Source organism: Otolemur garnettii, unplaced genomic scaffold (assembly GCF_000181295.1).
Source record: "Otolemur garnettii isolate 467f Iridium unplaced genomic scaffold, OtoGar3 scaffold00128, whole genome shotgun sequence".
Taxonomy (NCBI): Eukaryota; Metazoa; Chordata; class Mammalia; order Primates; family Galagidae; genus Otolemur; species Otolemur garnettii.
The window spans coordinates 1,316,090-1,328,455 of NW_003852523.1; the positions used below are offsets into that span (position 1 = coordinate 1,316,090).

The 12,366-nt window shown below is 49.6% G+C and overlaps 1 protein-coding gene across 1 annotated transcript in view; it reads left to right on the top strand.

Annotated features, from left to right (window-relative positions):
- The window catches only part of MX2 (MX dynamin like GTPase 2), a 32,912-nt gene extending 24,079 nt beyond the window's left edge, over positions 1 to 8,833 (top strand). Inside the window, exons 11-16 of the mRNA XM_023518105.1 lie at positions 1,072 to 1,194; positions 1,678 to 1,819; positions 3,744 to 3,902; positions 4,481 to 4,557; positions 6,584 to 6,832; positions 7,782 to 8,833. Coding sequence (XP_023373873.1) covers positions 1,072 to 1,194; positions 1,678 to 1,819; positions 3,744 to 3,902; positions 4,481 to 4,557; positions 6,584 to 6,832; positions 7,782 to 8,024 — 993 coding nt within the window. The 3' untranslated portion in view covers positions 8,025 to 8,833. The remainder of the gene's footprint in view (positions 1 to 1,071; positions 1,195 to 1,677; positions 1,820 to 3,743; positions 3,903 to 4,480; positions 4,558 to 6,583; positions 6,833 to 7,781) is intronic.
- Positions 8,834 to 12,366: the final 3,533 nt, after the last annotated feature.

Below are 12,366 nucleotides of genomic sequence, written 5' to 3' on the forward strand. Positions count from 1 at the left end.
GGCTCTCAAGTGATCCTGGGTACAGGTTTTGAGGAACATTGATTCTAGTGGAATCCCCTGATTTACAACAGAAGATTCTGAAAGCTACATCCCTGTCTGATTAAGGAAAATATCTTTTTTGAAAAAAAAAAGTTGCATTTTGATGACTTATTTGATAACATTTTTCTTAACATTTATATTTTAATGTAGCATTTGTAATATTTTAAGTTAATTTTCAAAATTCAAATCAAGATTCAATTATAATGATAATAATTTAAAATATCAGAAATTAATACACAAATTGTCCCCCCAAAGAGCTTCCGAGACCTTATTAATTTCTTGGTGTGATGTATCTTGCCCAGTCTTGGTGTGCTGACCGACCCCCCAGACCACCTCTCACCCTCAGTGCCCCCCTCCTGCCCAGATGGCTGGATTATCTGAGCCTTAGTTTCCTCTCTGGCAAAAAAGGGGCAGAGTACTGCAGTGTGGGGGTTAAGTGAGATGTAGAGAAGGTTGCCAACACCCAAGATGCACCATTTTCCAGTTATAACACTCAAATTCTCACCACCGTAACATTTTACTAAAGAACCCCTACATTATACTCGAGTGTACTTGTTCTCTGAACACAAGGCACCAAGCCAAATCAAACAACAACAAAACAAATGATGTGACCACCACCCCATTTCTCACCACTTGCATGGCATAATAACAGCCACATCCCACACCAGGTCACTCCAGCTGTGGTCCCTGCCCGTGGCATGCAGAGCCTTCTCTGGACAGGTGTGAATCTTAGTGAGATTCATGCGATGATACAATTCTAAATCCTCCTGCATGCTTTAAAATGGGATCCTACCCATGTGCCTAGAAAATTTGGTGGCCAATCTCATTCAGCTGCAGCTTCACATTTGGAACTAGAATGGAATCTCACGGCCTCCCTGTGCTGGCCACCTCCTTAAATTGACCTAATTCTCATAGACTGGACATGTACCATGTATACTCACCAGCAGACCTAGTGTTGACCACCCCCATAGGTTGACCAGTTGGTCACAGTCCCTTTGGCCCGTCACCTTACAGAGTCTGTGTTTTGTTCAGAGATCACTCCCTGTGTTAGAAAATGAAATAAAGGAGCACCACCAGAGGGCGACAGAGGAGCTGCGCAGGTACGGGGCCGACGTCCCCATCCAGGAGGCCGACAAGATGTTCTTTCTTATAGAGGTGAGGATTTCCGCGGGACTCTATAGCACCCTGCATCCTTCCCGGGTCGACTGCAGGTCCGAGGCCTAGAGCGGTGCCAGGAGCTCTGTCCCACCCCCACGGCCCCTCCTGTGAGATGACGTGGGTGGGACCTCCTTCAGAAAGACCTGACTGGCTTGGCGTCTGTAGTACAGTGGTTATGGCACCAGCCACATAACACCGAGGCTGGCGGCTCCAACCCGGCCTGGGCCTACCAAACAACAATGACAACTGCAACAAAAAATAGCCAGGCATTGTGGCAGGCACCTGTACTCCCAACTACTTGGGCGGCTGAGGCAAGAGAATCACTTAAGGCCAAGAGTTGGAGATTGCTGTGAACTGTCCCACCACAGCTGCTACTGAGGGTGACATAGCGAAACTCTGTCTCAAAAAAAATAAACAGACCGACCCGAGCAGCAGGCTCTGCAGTCACAGCACAGACTGATGACTCACTGTCGTTTTCAGAAAATTAAGATGTTTAATCAGGACATTGAAAAGTTAATAGAAGGAGAAGAAATCATCAAGGAGAACGAGAGCCGCTTGTATAACAAACTCAGAGAGGAATTTAAATGCTGGTGTGATGTGCTGACAGCCAACACTCATAAAGGTAAGTCCCGGAGCAATCCCAAAAGCATCATCACATGTACCAAGAACAGAGGCTATTTGGGGGTATCCTGAGAGTGCAGAGAGCTGCATGTGCCTGTACAGGACACCCGGGGCCCTTAGTAACCAGCAGTGCCTGCCCCACTAGTGAGACCTTTCCAGACAGAGTTGCCCTCACCAGGTCAGCAAAGGCCATTCTACTGCTCCCGACTTCCCACCTGCTCTTGGTTTTGAGCTTAAATGGCTTTCAATGCCCATCTGAGAAAGTCCAGAGCACCCCAGGCCGGTGATCCTGAGTTCCCCAAGAGGAGCCCACACCCATGGCAGGTGTCAGGATGACCTGGGAGCCAGCTCCCAGCAAGGCTGTCCAGCTGCTGTAGTGGACAGCACACCTACTGGCTAGGTGGGGGTTCCTGAGGACACGCCAGGCACAGAGGCTTCAGTAAGTGGCTAAACACCAGCTTTCGAGTTTGACCTGGAGGAAGAAGCAACCTGGGACATTTTTCATTTTGCTGGTATTGAGATAGAGCATAGCCTGGCTTTCAGGGTACAGGGGCAGGGAAGCCAGGGAAGCCACATGAAGTCTCGCTCACTATGGCCCTGTAGAAGGGCTAGGGTGCCATGATTCAGTTTTAGAAAAAAGCAAAGACTGGATGAAGTGGCAGTGTGTTAGCCAGGCAACTAAAACATTCCACTTCCCCAACTCCCCTTCTCTGCACCCCTAATCCCAAAGCAGAGAGATTCCTGGTTTAATAAGAGTCTCTTGGCTTCCCCTGGCACAGTTCTGAGTCTCAGGTGCTCCAGCCCAGATGCAGGTAGGGTGTGTATGTGTGTGACAGTGTGTGTGTGAGTGACAGTATGAGTGTGTGACAGTGTATGTGAGTGACAGTGAGAGTGTGAGTGACATTGTGAGTGTCAGTGCGTGACAGTGTGTGCGTGTGTGAGTGACAGTGAGAGTGTGAGTGACATTGTGTCAATGCACGACAGTGTGTGCATGAGTGTGTGACAGTGAGAGTGTGACAGTGTGTGTGAGACAGTGTATGTATGAGTGACAATGTATGTGACAGTGTGTGACAGTGTATGTGACAGTGTGTGTGAGTGACAGTGTATGTGACAGTGTGTGTGACAGTGTGAGTGTGTATGAGTGACAGTGAGTGTGTGACAGTGTGAGTGTGTGAGTGAGTCACGGTGTGAATGTGTTTGTGCGCACACACCATTGTTGGTGTTGTGGTAATTTTATTCTGGCACTTGATAAAAACAGCACTGTCTACTTCCATGGTGGATCCCTCTTACCATGGTCTGTGGATGTGTACTTGGGAGGCCTCTAAGTGGGATAAGATTGAGTTCCTATTTTCATTTAAATAATCGGATTTTGTTTTTCTTGGAGCCATGATTCTCAATTGAAATGCATTTTTGTAGAGTAAGATTTTTGTTTCTTAAAAGTTAGTATTTCTTTTCTTTTTCTCTCTTTTTTTTTTTTTGAGACAGAGCCTCAAGCTGTCCCCCTGGGTAGAGTGCCATGGCATCACACTCACAGCAACCTCCAACTCCTGGGCTCAAGCGAGTCTCCTGCCTCCGCCTCCCAAGTAGCTGGGACCACAGGTGCCCGCCACAACGCCCGGCCATTTTTTGGTTGCAGCTGTCATTGTTGTTTGGCGGGCCCGGGCTGGGGATTCGAACCCGCCACCTTAGGTGTACGTGGCTGGCGCCCTAGCCGGTTGAGCCACAGGCGCCGAGCCAAAGTTAGTATTTCTTGAACTACCACTATCAGATCATGCCTGTTTTTCTTTTTTCCATTATGAACAAAACTCCATTTTGAAACTCTGCTTTCAGGTACATTGTGGGGAAGACTTTAAAAACCTTTTCCTATCTTTAAAATGTCTATGGAGTTATTAGAATTCACTATGGTGACCTGTTACATGTTGCAGTTAATACTATCATCCATGAAGAAGTCACAAAATATGAAAAGCAGTATCGCGGCAAAGAGCTTCCTGGATTTCTGAACTACAAGACGTTCGAGATCATCGTGCGTCAGTACATCCAGCAGCTGGTGGACCCCGCACTTGACATACTCCAGAGGGTCGCTGGTGAGGACCCTCAGCACTCCTCCAGTTGTCCCTCAGTACCCTGCACAGCCCCTGATGCCTGGGAGGGAAGGACTGGAATAGTCTCATCACACACAGCACTGTCTGTGCACTGGCCGGCCACCCTACACTGGTCAGATCTACAGCTTCTGACCTTAAAGATGAGGACCACGGTCTCCAGCGGGGTTGGAGCATATTTAAGTTTGACGAGGCTGCGCCTGAGCACTGTCAAGGCTCTCTGCCTGTCCCTCAGACACATGAAGGGCAGGGCAGAAGGGCTCCTCTGGGCAGGGCTGGAGAGGGCACATGAGCGTTAGCCACATGAGGGATGGTCAGGTGCTAACCGTGGAGAGAACACACACCCCAGACAGGGTGAGAAATGGTGGCGGAACTGCCTTCCTCCCAGGGATCATGTCCCACCCTCTCCTCTCTTGGTCTGCAGGTCTAGGGAGCTCAGCCCTAGAATGGGGTCAGTGTATCACCAATTATGCTGCTGGTATCTTTAATGGATTTGTTTTTTCCTGCTTGCATTTTACTGATTAATGTTTTTTTCTTCTTCTTCTTCTCTTTTTTTTAATCAGAAATTGTCCATCAAGCTTTCATTGATACGGCCAAAAAAAATTTTAGTGAATATTCCAACCTTTGTCAAGAAGCCCAGGTAAGTGCTCAGTTCACTTGCTGGTTGCCAGGCTAGTAGCTGTTTTATCTCAGTCTATCTTTTGAGAGAAGTTGGATATTAACTGTGGTTGGGACTACAAGGCCAGGGTTGCAAATGGCAGTGTAGCTGAGCTGGTGCCCCCAGGAGCGTGCACGTCCTCGTCTTCTGCTCCAGAGTCGTCTTGACAAGGCATGTGGCCTGGCCATCTGTCCTGCAGGACCTCCGGCGGGACGTGGGGCACTACCTCGGTTTGGCCGATAGTCAGAATCTTTTTCAAGAGTAAAGGAAAGCATTGGCTGCTAGTCCTACTCCAAAACTTGTATAAGTTTGATTAAAAAATATTGTCACGTTCTATGGGTTTCCACTTAGAACTCTGCCCCGAGCCACCTCTCAGGAAAGGCAAGGGAGTGAGTGTTGCAGCCCCCACCCTGGAAGTCCTCGTCTTCCCAGGCCTGGGCTGGGGATTGAAATCTCCACCCACAACTCAGACAGACAAGAAGAGAATTGCTGTCACCTTTTCAAACTTTAACTTAGTTTCTCCATTCATCCCTATTGCCAGTTGGCAAAATTAAATCTCAGTTCTGACTCCCGACAACTTCCTCAGGGGCACTGTCTACATCCTGGGCACCTTGTCATGGGGTGGGTAACATGCCTGACTCTCCATCACCAAGATGGCCTCCATCCTTCCAGGCCTTGGCATTGGTTCCTGGGGTTCTCAGGGCTCCCCCCCTCAGGGCTGTTTACCCAGAACTCTCGTCCAGCCCTGCAGGGCAGGAAGTGCCTCTGCTGCTGTCCCTGACTGCTCTGGGACCTCAGGACCTCTGGTATACACTGAGGGCCTTTCCCTCTCTCCCCTAGAGACAGACACGGCCTTGCAATGGCCTCTGAACCTCCAGGGGTTGCAGCCCACACACTCACTCCACTGTTGCTACTCTGCTCCTCCTGAGCACATCAGAGACTGCTGGTCCTGTCCCTTCTATGTCACAAATCTCAAGAATGAGGCACAGGCCACAGATCCGCTCTCAGGCATCAGACCATGTCCACTGTGGCCATACACACTCCAGATAGGGGAAGAGAAACCAGCACCCGTGAAACTTCACTTGCGAAACTCACCCTCTTTCTGGCTCAAAGCCTCTCCCTTCAGTTTTTAAAAGTCTTTTTGAAACTCAAAGACAAAATGTGACTGTGTTAATTCCCAATGCTACGACAAAGTACCCAGTAGACTGAGTGGTTTATCAACAACAAAAATGTATTTCTCATTGTTCCAGAGGCTGGAAGTCTGGGGTCAGGGTGCCAGCACGATGGGGTTCTGGTGAGGACTCTTTTCCAGGCTGCAGACGGCCACCACCTTCTCAGGTGTCCACACAGGGCTGGAAGATAGCGAGCTCTCTGGGGCCTCCTTTACAAGGGCACTAATCCCTTTCATGAGACTGCACCCTCGTAACCTAATCACCTCCAAAGTCTCTACCTCATAAAACCATTACCTTGGGGGTTAAGATTTCAACATACTGATTTGGGGGACACATACATCAGGCCCACAGAAGTGAGACTGCTCTACTGTGTCACCCCATCTCCTACAACACCCTTGAATGCACGGGTGATGTAGGAGTCTCAGGATTTCTGGGAGGTAAATACACCCAGGTGTCATACACCGTACTCAGTGGCCCTGGAGTCATTCGTGAGGGCTTGGATTCAAGCACAAGAGTCAGCAGAGTGACTAGCACCATCAGAAAAATGTGGACCAAGACTGAGCAAGGGGGCAAGCAGCTGGTGGGGGAGCGGGGTGGAGAGAAAGAGAAGAAAGGAGGGACGGCAGTTTGGCAGCATGGCAGGGGTGGGGAGGGGGAGGTGATGATAGGAGCAGGTGAGGTGGGAAGGACCCTCTGGAAATCACCATTAAAATGTCAGCCCTGCCTTGACATTGGATTATTTTTAATGCTGGCCTCAAACATAACAGCTTCCTAAACTGCTTACGCAAGGGAAGAGAGAAAACAAGGTAACAAGTTTGTCTTTTTCATCTAACCAGAGCATGATTGAATTCGGAAAAGCCAAAGAGATAGAAAACGCTGAAAAGTTGATCCACATTCAGTTCAAAATGGAGCAGCTGGTTTATTGTCAAGATCAGACTTACAGCATTATGCTGCAGAAAGTCCGAGAAGAGATTTTTAACCCACTGGCGAATGTGCCTCAGAATATTCAGTGGAATCCTCCAGTTTCAAAGGACCAGGTCTCCTGCATCACGGAGATTGCTGTCCACCTGAACACATACTTCTTGGTGAGTCCAGGGCATGGGGGTGGTGGTATTAGTGAAAGGAGGCCGGGCTTCCTAGGGGCAGAAGGGAGGGACCACGGCTATGCAGCAAGCCCTTCTGTGCTATGATAAACTACTCAGATAGTATCTCATTTATCATTTTCCAGGAGCCCTGTGAGGACATTTTTTATTAATTTGTCTAAAATCAATGTTTTAATGTGACAGAGCAGGTACTCAAAGTTAATCCAGACCTCAAAGTCCTTTATATTGGACATATAGTGCATGAATTACAAAATCACTGTCATCTGAACCCAGCAAAACACGAGGAACGCTAAGGCTACTGGCTGCAAGGAGTTTTCTTGCATGGTATGAGGCCCTTAGCTCTTAGCATGCCTCGAACTTGCCAGCTCCACAAGACACAAGTGAAATAAATGTCCTTTCCCTGGATTTTGTCACCCAATCAACTTTGTGGTTTCTGACCGTGTCCCCCCACCCCGATGTGTAGGTGTCAGGATGCCATAGAAAGGGGAATAGCTTTTAAACTACAAAGAAGCCCAGCTCCTGGAGTGCTTTGTGAAGCAAAACAGAGTGGAGTTACCCAGTGCTGGGGTTGGCCGCCAGATAAACTGGCCACCCTATGAAGACAGGGCATGAATGAAGCAAGGGTGTGAAGCGGTCCCTATCTTCCGCCAGAGGGGAGTCAGGGGCCTGGGGCCAGCAGGTCTCTCCAGGGGGAGGGGAGCTCTCAGGGCGCCCAGAAGTGATGTGCACTTGCTAGCCTGCAATACAGGGTGCCTGAGAGTAAAGAGGGGGTGGCAGATAAGAACCTTTGAGGGGTTCGATCCCACTGGCATGGGGGGCAGAGAGCTTACCAGGGCTTGGCAAGGCGACCAGAGGTGTATCCAAGCTTCTCTCTGCAACCCAGCCTTGAGCTCAGACCCCTCCAGTAAACCCTGCTTACTCCTTCTTCCAGGAAACCAGCAAACGACTCACAAACCAGATCCCATTTATAATCCAGTATTTCATACTCCGAGAGAATGGTGACTGGTTGCAGAAAGCCATGATGCAGCTGCTGCAGAGAAAAGACCACTATTCGTGGTTGATTCAAGAACAGAGTGAGACCACTACCAAGAGAAGATGCCTTAAGGAGAGAATTCAACGGCTCACTCAGGCCCGGCAGGCCCTCAGTAAATTCGCTATTGAATCGTTCCACTGAAGAGGGACAGTGCTTTCAGCTGTTTTCTTACCTGTATTCATTCATCTACATCCATTCATTGTAAGGGGAGGTGGTGGAGGACGTTGTTCTGCTTTGAGACCAGGCTCAGCAACTGGCTGTGTCCATCTTGCCTGTGCGACCCTCAGAACCAGAGCTTATATCTGAGGTCCACACGCGTTCAGCCATCACCTCCACGAGGTCTTCTCTGATCTCCGCGGAGAGGTGGCTTTCTGGTCTTGGAGCCCACAGCACACAGTCACCGCATTCTCAGATACCATTACCAGTTTCCGCTAGTTTGTATTAGATTATACCCTCCATTAGATTATGAGACCCTGCAGCGGGGAGGTCTGTATTGTATTCTTCTTTTATTTCCAGAAGTTTGCACAGCACCTAGCACATAGGTATCTATGCGTAAATGATACCTCACTGGACGAATGGGTATGGTGGAGTGATGGAGATGCCTGAGGCTATCACTTAAGTCCAGTGTCCCCTAGCTGGTCACTTTCAGCTGTATCTAGTTATGCCACCTGCTCCCATCATTTGCTGTAATCATGCAATCCCAGCACCTGCTTCCTGCAGAAATAACCTGAGTGATAGTGTTTTCTCCTTGAGTTTCTGGATGGCCCTGAGCCCCTGCTGCACTGTAAGCTCTTGAAGAGGAGTTTAATAAGGAGAAGCTTTTAAAAAGTATAGAGAGCCTCACACTGGTGATCATCTCTAGACTGGAAGGTTGTGGGTAATCGTGTGTTTTCCTTCAGGCTTTCGTATATGTTCTTAATACCGAGCTTGGATTCCTTAATAAAAAAGAATAGGAACAATATCATTACTTGTTTGTTTTTAAACTCAATTTTCAAATGGAAAGAATGTCTCAAAGCATTCAGCTTTGGCCAGGGGTATAGACAAGAAGGATACCCTTGAAATTTTTCTTCACTTGGTGTAAAAGAAGTTGGAGAAGAAAGTTCAAGTCAAAAGCACAGCCTGAGTAGCATCCCTTTAGAAGTCTCTCTGTATTAACCTACTAGTGTATTAGTCTGTGAGAGCTGCTGTAACAAATACAGCAGCCTGAGTGATTTAAAAGACAGAAACTTGTTTTCTCACACTTCTGAGGCTGGAAGTCTGAGATTGAGCTGTTGCTGGTTCTGTCTCTCCTGAGGACTCTCTCCTTGGCTTGCAGACGGCCACCTTCTCATGTGTCTTTGGTTAGCCTTTCTCTTTCCTTTGTATAGGACACCAGTCCAATTGGATTAGGGACCTACCCTCATGGCTTCACTTCACCTCTCAATTACCTTTTTAAGCACCTGTCTCCAAATGCAGTCACTTTGGGGGATAGGGCTGCAACATATGAATGGGAAAGGTGGGGATAGGACATAATTTAATCCGTAATAGCTAGTTACTAGTTATTTAATCCATAACAGCTAGTTACTAGTTATTTTCTAGTAAGAAAATAAACACATGCACTCCAAACACAAAACTTGACCAAATAACCAAACATTTGGAGGATTTATATCTAATTTGAAAGTCAGCAAGTTTGGCCTAAAACAAGACAAATAACCATGGCAAGCCTGAGGTTGCTTTACTGTTTCCTACCCACCAAACACATGGAATTTGGCTGGGGGGTGCAGTTATCTACTGCTGTGTAATAAGTACCCCAACGTTTAGTGGCTTAGCATCAGGGTGTTCTTTCTCTGAATTCTGTGAGAAGTCTGGGTGGTTCAGCTGGTGCTGGTCTCAGCTGGGTTTACCCATGGGTCACCATGAGATGGAAACCAAACAAAGATGGAAGGGGATCCAAGAGGTCCTCGCTCCTCAAACCACGTTTTTATAAGGTTCCACCAACATGGATTTCCAAAGTTAAAGAACGGGAAAGGCTGCCTGGTTACCTGACCTGCAGCTCCTCCTGCCATGGCTGCCAGAAGCTGGCTAGGCAAACCCAGTTTCTTTAGGATAAACCTCATGGACACTCACCCGCTTTTGGTAGTGCAAACTGCCTGAAATAGCACTCTGACCCATAAATCTCCCTCCCTGCTCAGCGGCTCTGGAGAGGAACCCCGAGGCTCAGCCTCAAATCCTTTTAGCATGGGCTATATTATGAGAGGTAGTCGGCACCTGAAGGCACTTGCACTTCAGGTGGAAGGAGTGAGAATAGGAGGTGGGCCACAGTCCGAGGCTGCTCTGGGAAGGCCGCCCCGGGAGCCAAAGCCTAGGCCTTGGCTGAGCTTTCCTCTCATAGCCGTGAGCCCCCACACCAGCTCACTGGAGCACCCCCAGGCGTGTACTGGAGTTGTGCACGTGGTACACCAGGGGGCACAGAAACCTATATCACAAAGCTGAGCTTACGGAAGCAGCTGTCCTCATGCCTGGGACACACACAGGGATCGAGGAAGGTGTTAGTGTGCGATGCTTTTCCTCCTTTCTCCTCCGAATCAGGAAACTGAAAACGAGCTTTTGAAGTGGGCCATTCGCCTCATCCCTGGCCACTCCCCCCACCAAGGCGCTGTAACTGCCCCCAGAACAGGCCTCTAGAGCTGCACTTGGCTCCTTTGCTTCTCACCTGTGCCCCCACCTGTCTCTTTGGAGCACTGGCTTTGTCCTGTGTATTTGCATTTCCCAAGCGTCCAGCACCTAGCATAAATGTCTGTGGAGAAAGGATGACAAGAGGGAAGGGAGGAAAATTATTAAATTTATTCCCTTCATATAATAGCATTTACCACAATATATTTCTTCTCTTTATGCGAATGCCAGTGGGCAGCCAGCCCTGGGAAAATGAGTTTGGAAAGTCCAGGGACTTCCACCAGTATTGCAGACACCAGTGTGGGCGAGGCCATGTGTACACCAAGCTCGGGGGCACCTGATCCCCAAAGCCCCACCAGCAGAAGATGACTTCAGCCCCTGTCCCCTCGTGGCAGGGCTCTCTTGATGCGTGCCCAAGCAGACAAGAAGGCCAAATGCCTTGAGGCCAGATGCCAGCCTTCTCATGCTCGCCTGCAAACAGTCATCGCGGAAATCTCCTTAAAATGCAGGTTTTGAAACTGGTCTTGAGGTGGGCCCCAGACCCTCCACTTCTAACAAGCCCCCAGTAAAAGCCAATGCTGGAACAGGCACCAGCCCGCGCCACCAAACCCCTCCTCCAGCACGGCCCAGTCCTGACACTGCCCCTCCTCCTGGTGCCGCCCCCTCCTCCTGGTGCCGCCCCTTCCTCCCAGAACCGCCCCCTCCCCCTGGGACCGCCTCCTTCTGGCACCGCCCCTTTCTCTTCCCAGCACCTCCCCCCTTCCGGGTACTGTCCCTCCGTCCAGCGCCCTCCCCCTCTTTCCAGAATAGTCCCTCTTCTCCAGTCTTCTGGGTTCTGGAACTTAGCATCACGCAGCTTCACTTTCATTTCTAGGAATCACGGAGTAGAAATAAAACTGAAACTGAGTCTGCAGGGAAATTCACGATGGGGGTGGGAGAATGGCTCAGGGCCAGCTGAGGACCAGCCTCCCATAGCCATTCCTTCTGAAAACACTGAATCACATACGTGCCACGATACCAAGTGCACAGTATACAGCGGGGACCAGATGCTGTTGGCTGACCGGGTGCTCAGCTGGAGGCAGAGGCCAAGGCAGTGTAAAAAGGCCATGGTGCAGTGAGGGACCTGCCGGCACAGCAGGAATTGCTCAGGGGCGAGGCGGGAGGTTGGGGTGGGGGAGGGGGGGAGGAAGTAGGCCACCAGCCTGGAAGAGGAGGTGCCCAGCCCAGTGCAGAGCCCAGCAGGAGAGCCCTGAGCTGGAGGAAGTTCATGGGCTGACGGTGGGGATATTGCACTGGAGCCTTGGCCAGGCAGGGCTTTGACTGCCATGTTACCCGGTTTGTAACTGTGGTCTCTCCCTCAGTGGAGCACCCGGCAGCTTTGTAATCAGGCTGCCAGCTTCCCACGGAGATTTGAGGCAATGCCCCTGCTCTGAGATGGGGAGTCCACACCACAGGGTTGGCCAGGACCGGCTTTCCATTAACACCAGCTCAGCTCTCCCTGGCAGGACATGCAGGATTTCTGGGAAGTAAATACACCAAGCTGTTACACACCGTGCTCAGTGGCGCTGGAGTCATTCCTGAGGGGACAAGGTTCAGAGAGACCTGGGGAAAGTCCTGGGGCTCCTGAGACTGCACACACATTGGGGATTGAGGGTCAGTGGAAATGTTTGGTCACTATGATGCTTCTCCTATGGATGTTGTGTTTTTGTACTGTGAAAGACAACAAAAATTCAAGACCCGTCAATTAATTGAGCGAAAGGTAAGTTAGGCCCTGGGGACTCACTCAGCAACGGGGCTGTTTTTCCTTCATGGCCCACGGCCTGGGCTTTTG